Consider the following 5,098-nt stretch of genomic DNA (forward strand, 5'->3'; position numbering starts at 1 on the left):
TGTTGCAACTAAAAGAAAGCGTTGCAGCATTTGCTCCTATAAATAAGATTGAAAAACTAACAGTGTTTGTTCTTCTTGCAAAATGCCAATTTTTGTCATTTCATAAAAAAATATATCCTTTTTCATAAATAGTGTGTTTTATTTCCATATTGCTATTCATAAACAAAATCAACATTGTTTTTATGGGAGTCAGACTGACCCTTGAATAGTAAATGTGTAAAAATTATTTTGATTAGTAACCAGGGGTCAATTAAGAAGCTCATTTTTTTCTTTTTTTATGAATAGAATAAAATTATGAAAATGAAGGCAGTACCTACTTAATACATATCAAATACAGGTGGACCTCAACTTTCGCACATGATTGGTTCCTGAAAATGTGTGCGAAAGTTAAATGTTCGAAAATAGAGGGATGTAAAAAAAAACAATAAAAATTGTACTTCTGTAACATGAAACTCAACAGAGTTCTGTAACATAAAGTACGTACTGTTATGGATCGTCCTACGCACTTGAAATATGTGTTCTCCATTGGGATCACATTTTTCATAATTTTTTAAAATGTGTCAAGATGCGTAAAAGCTCCGTTCATATTTTTTATTATTAAGGTCTTGATGATTTCTTCAGGTTCTTCCTCACATTCTATTTGTATATTATTTTCATTTTCTTGTCGGTCCATTAGAAATTCATTAGTCAAGGGTTCAGAATGAGATTCAATCATCTCATTAACATCTTCACTGTTAACATCCAGGTTTACTTCGTTCATCAGGTGAACTATTTCAAGTGTCATGGTTTCTGGAGTTTCATCAGAATTTATGAAATCACCCATCATTTATGGCCATAGTTGTTTCCATGAACCTTTCATTATTGAATCTTTATTTCAACCAAAATCGTTTATTGCGTTCCATATATTATAATTCAGTACGTACATAACACTTTTCACAGTACGGACCCGGTTCATATGGGCATTTCATAGTGCGAAAAGGAAACAACTGCACGGAAATAAAACATTTTTGTATTATTGCCAAAAAAGATTTTTTTAAGTGTGAGAAATAATGAATTGTGCGAAAGATGAGGTCCGCCTGTACTTGATGAGTAGTTCAATTCTAGAATATGCTCTCCTAAATACGTACTCAGAAAAAGAAGATTGAATGCATTTAAATAAAATTATTCAATCACAGCGCCAGATCTATCTCCCTTTCACTCACTGAAAAGGAATGGGAATGAAAAAATTAGGGAATTGATATGAACATATTATTCTCTCGCATGCCCCATGGCGAAGTTGGGTAGACGCTCGACTGCAAAACTGGTGTCGTGGGTTTGATTCCCGCACATTGCAAAATGAATTCAAGAAAGATTTATTTCCAATTGTTCTGGGTGTTTGTGATATATTTTCCACATATACCTTCCCTATCCTACCTGCAGACAAGCCTCTTAAAGTAGGGGCTTTGCGGATTATTCCTTTAAAAAATAAATAAATAGATAAAATATATAACAAAAAAACAGTTCTTTCATTTATTTTCGTACATTTACAAAAACAGTAGTTTTATTTACATATATTCATTAATATAATACACATTGTATGGTAATTTAGACTCTATTCCATCCAAAATCTAAAAGTACTGTAAGGAAGCTACCCCACCTTGTGCATTGCGCCATGTCTCTATGTTGACACTAACATTACAGGGTTTGTTTACTTTATGTTCAGCCTCTAAAAGGATTCAAAAATATTTATTCAGGATAAAGGTAAAGATAGCTCATTTGCTCATTCCTAATACTATATTAGATTTTTTTTCTTTCTGCTTAGTGTCATTTTATTTGTGGTGGATCTGTGACATTCTCTTCTCGTGGCATCTGAATAGGAAATTGTTTATTAGAGATTTCTTCCTGGTTTGGTGTGTCATTTTCTTCCGATGCATCTGTGACAATTTCTTCTCTCGACATCTGAATAGGTAGTCTATCGCCCCATTTGCTACTCTTTGCACATCTGTACATTGATTTTCCATGTTTCCTTGGTGTGAAAATAACTTCTGACAAATTACCATCAGGGCAGCACATCCGGCAAACGACGTGCCTCGACCGAATGAGTGCGGGTCGCACGATTCGAGGCCAGTTTAGATTATTGTCCGATTGGCGACTACCTTTGCGAAGAATAACATAGGAATATAGTTCCTCCCCTTGTATAGTTTTGTCTGCGAGTTTTAACTTTTGATATGTCATCGGAAAGTTGCATGGAGTATTATCTTCTGTATACCTGGGACATTTTAGATCATGAGGGCAAGGAGAAAAGACATGTCCTACAAGAGGTCCTTCGTCGTATTCAAGAATGAAATCCCTGGCTTCATTGATCAAGGAGTATCCGGCATTAGTGCCGTGTTCCACCAGAATCAGGAAGTCTTTGGCTTTCCTCCATAGATTTAGTACAGTTAGCAATCTGCTTTGGGCAGATGGGAGTTCAAAGAGGGAATAGGCGCACAGAACAATGTCGTACGAGAGAGGAGTAGCTGGTAAGAATTGTCTTTGGAAAAACTTTTTTAGGGGAACAACGCCGTCTTGTACACCATCGCTCAATATTAACCTTGCGAGATCATTCATATCTGGTGATGTATCCACAGTGAAGTATTCTTGTAGGGAATCTTCCCAGAACTGACGCGCTACCCACGTTCCTGTTCCCACGCCAGATCCAAAATCAAAAAAGTTTCTCGGGCAGTAATTTGGGTCCCTATTTTTGATTTCTGTAAATATTTTATGAATTACCGCATACTCGGGAGCTGCTCTTCCGATTAAATATTTTAGTGACATGTATTTGTCATACTGAATAGCTTTCCAAGTATATATTCTTTCTCTCAACAACTTATTAACTTTTTTTTCACGAGTTATAATAAGTTTTTCAATTTCTTTATCACTTTTATCAGAAATATCGACTTGTTCTTTTTCAATCAAATCGTTTATAATTTCATCTCTCTTTTTATACAGTTTCTTGTCTTCAACAGGCGGGTGCCGACTTTTTAGGTAGTTTACCAAATCTGAACTATCTGTAACTAGCGCTTTAATTGGAAAGTCCGTCAATGCACATTTTATTGCGTCCGTAATTTTCAAAGGTAGAGCTACATTATTCGATTTAATGATACCGGGATGTCTTTTAGGATTGAGCGAACCGTTAGACACATTATCACCGATTGTGTCTTCCAACTGGACAGAAAATTTTGTTTTTGTAGTATAACACCGGAAAAATACATTACTAAGTTTTCTGGCCGCCATTTTACTGTGCCTCATGAAATGAGGTAGTCAACATGAAATATTTTCATCCAAAAACACAATTCTAGATGAACTTTACTTTATATGACTTAATTATAATGTGTGTGAACCGCAATGCATACACATTTATAAATACAAAATCATAACCTCAAATTTTGACATATTTGCTAACCTCTGAATAAATGGCAGTAGACAATAGCCAAAGACTGGCAAGCAAAGACACTCTTTGTACCTATTCGATAAGTCAATGAAAGTACCTAAATAGGTAAATAATTTTATTTTTATTTTTATTTAGAATTTGAAATTCGCTCACAGAAAAACAGCGTTTTACAAAGTACAAAGAGAATATGGAAAACAAAAATGAAAATGTCCTATTCCTTAAGGCCGAGACAAATACTAACTAATTTGTATACACCGAGATCTCGAACGTTGAAATTCATAACGCGGACGACCGCGTGAGAGGTCGAACGTGTTTTCGCACACGGTTTTTAAAAGATATATATATTTATATATATATATATATATATATATATATATATATATATATATATATATATATATATATATATATATATATATATATATATATATATATATATATACATATATATATATATATATATATATATATATATATATATATATATATATATATATATATATATATATATATATATATATATATATATATATATATTTATTTATTTCGATTTTTTTAGCTCCTTACCTTTAACAACTGCTTACAATCAACAACGGCTTTTACCACTGAACAGCCCAAAAATATGCACTCAATGAGAACTGCAAAACAGTAGGTGGGTAAATACCTACCTCATTCATTTATTATTATTATTATCATTATTAGTATTATACAATATCTAGGGTGCACTGATTTCGTCTAACAGCGCATGGGCGTTTTACGATTCTGATTATTATTTTTATTTCTTTCTTATAAATTTTCATCCTGTGTTGACATCTCTAAAAGTGTAAAACAGGAATGTGTAATGTCGCCTTGGCTGTTAAATCTATACATGGATAACTGCATGAAAGAGCTGAAAGGTTTAAATGTTGGAGCTAGAATGAATAATCACGCAGTTTGTTGCCTTTTATATGCTGACGGCGCTGTTCTTCTTGCCGATAGCAGAGAAGACCTGCAAACGTTGGTGACAAAAGTATATAATGTATGCAAGGAAAGTGATTTTTGATGAATGTTAGCAAATCCAAGATCAAGGTTTTTGAAAGAGATGAATGAAGATCTGAGTATGAAATATTGGTAAATGAGGAGATTTTGGAACAGGTAGATGATTTCGTATATTTGGGTGGTATGTTTTCTAGGGATGGAAAGATTGATAAAGACATAGAAAGGGGAGTGAATGCTGGAACAGAGTGAATGGTGCACTAAAATCAGTTTTGGCAAATAAAATTCTATCAGCGAAAGCTAAACTGGCAGTACACAACGGAGTTCTGGTTCCAACCCTTATGTATGGAAGCGAAGCATGGAGTTGGTAAAAGGAGAATGAAAGCAGACTGAATGCAGTCGAAATGCGATCCCTCAGATGAATGTGTGGCAAAACGACATTTGATGGATGTTCGAATGATAAAATAAGGAAAGATTGCAAGGCTGAGATAAGTATTATCTATAAAATTAAGAAAGGTGTGTTAAGATGGTTTGGACATGTGGAACGTATGAGTGAGGAAAGAACGGTTAAACAAATTTATGAGGCGAATGTAGTTGGAAAAAGAAGCAAAGGAAGACCGAGGAAAACCTGGCACAATCAGGTATGTCAAATACTTGAAAGCGGCCGGGTCAGGAGTCGTAATATTCGTCGTGTATGTATGAGGAGATGCA

General features: G+C 34.1%; 1 protein-coding gene across 1 annotated transcript; it reads right to left on the minus strand.

Moving 5' to 3' along the window:
* Window positions 1-1,495: 1,495 nt before the first annotated feature.
* LOC148313910 (ribosome assembly protein METTL17, mitochondrial) lies at window positions 1,496-3,437 on the minus strand. Its single transcript, XM_088275889.1, has one exon. The coding sequence runs from the start codon at window positions 3,268-3,270 to the stop codon at window positions 1,804-1,806; it is 1,467 nt and encodes a 488-aa protein (XP_088132015.1). The 5' UTR covers window positions 3,271-3,437; the 3' UTR covers window positions 1,496-1,803.
* Between the last annotated feature and the right edge of the window lie 1,661 nt (window positions 3,438-5,098).

Source organism: Brachycentrus maculatus, unplaced genomic scaffold (genome assembly GCF_059751285.1).
Source record: "Brachycentrus maculatus isolate JH-2025_06_01 unplaced genomic scaffold, ASM5975128v1 h1tg000004l, whole genome shotgun sequence".
Lineage (NCBI taxonomy): Eukaryota > Metazoa > Arthropoda > Insecta > Trichoptera > Brachycentridae > Brachycentrus > Brachycentrus maculatus.

What these genes read in the sequence shown, in the direction of transcription:
- LOC148313910 (XM_088275889.1), bottom strand. Translation starts at nt 3,270, where the DNA reads ATGAGGCACAGTAAAATGGCGGCCAGAAAACTTAGTAATGTATTTTTC.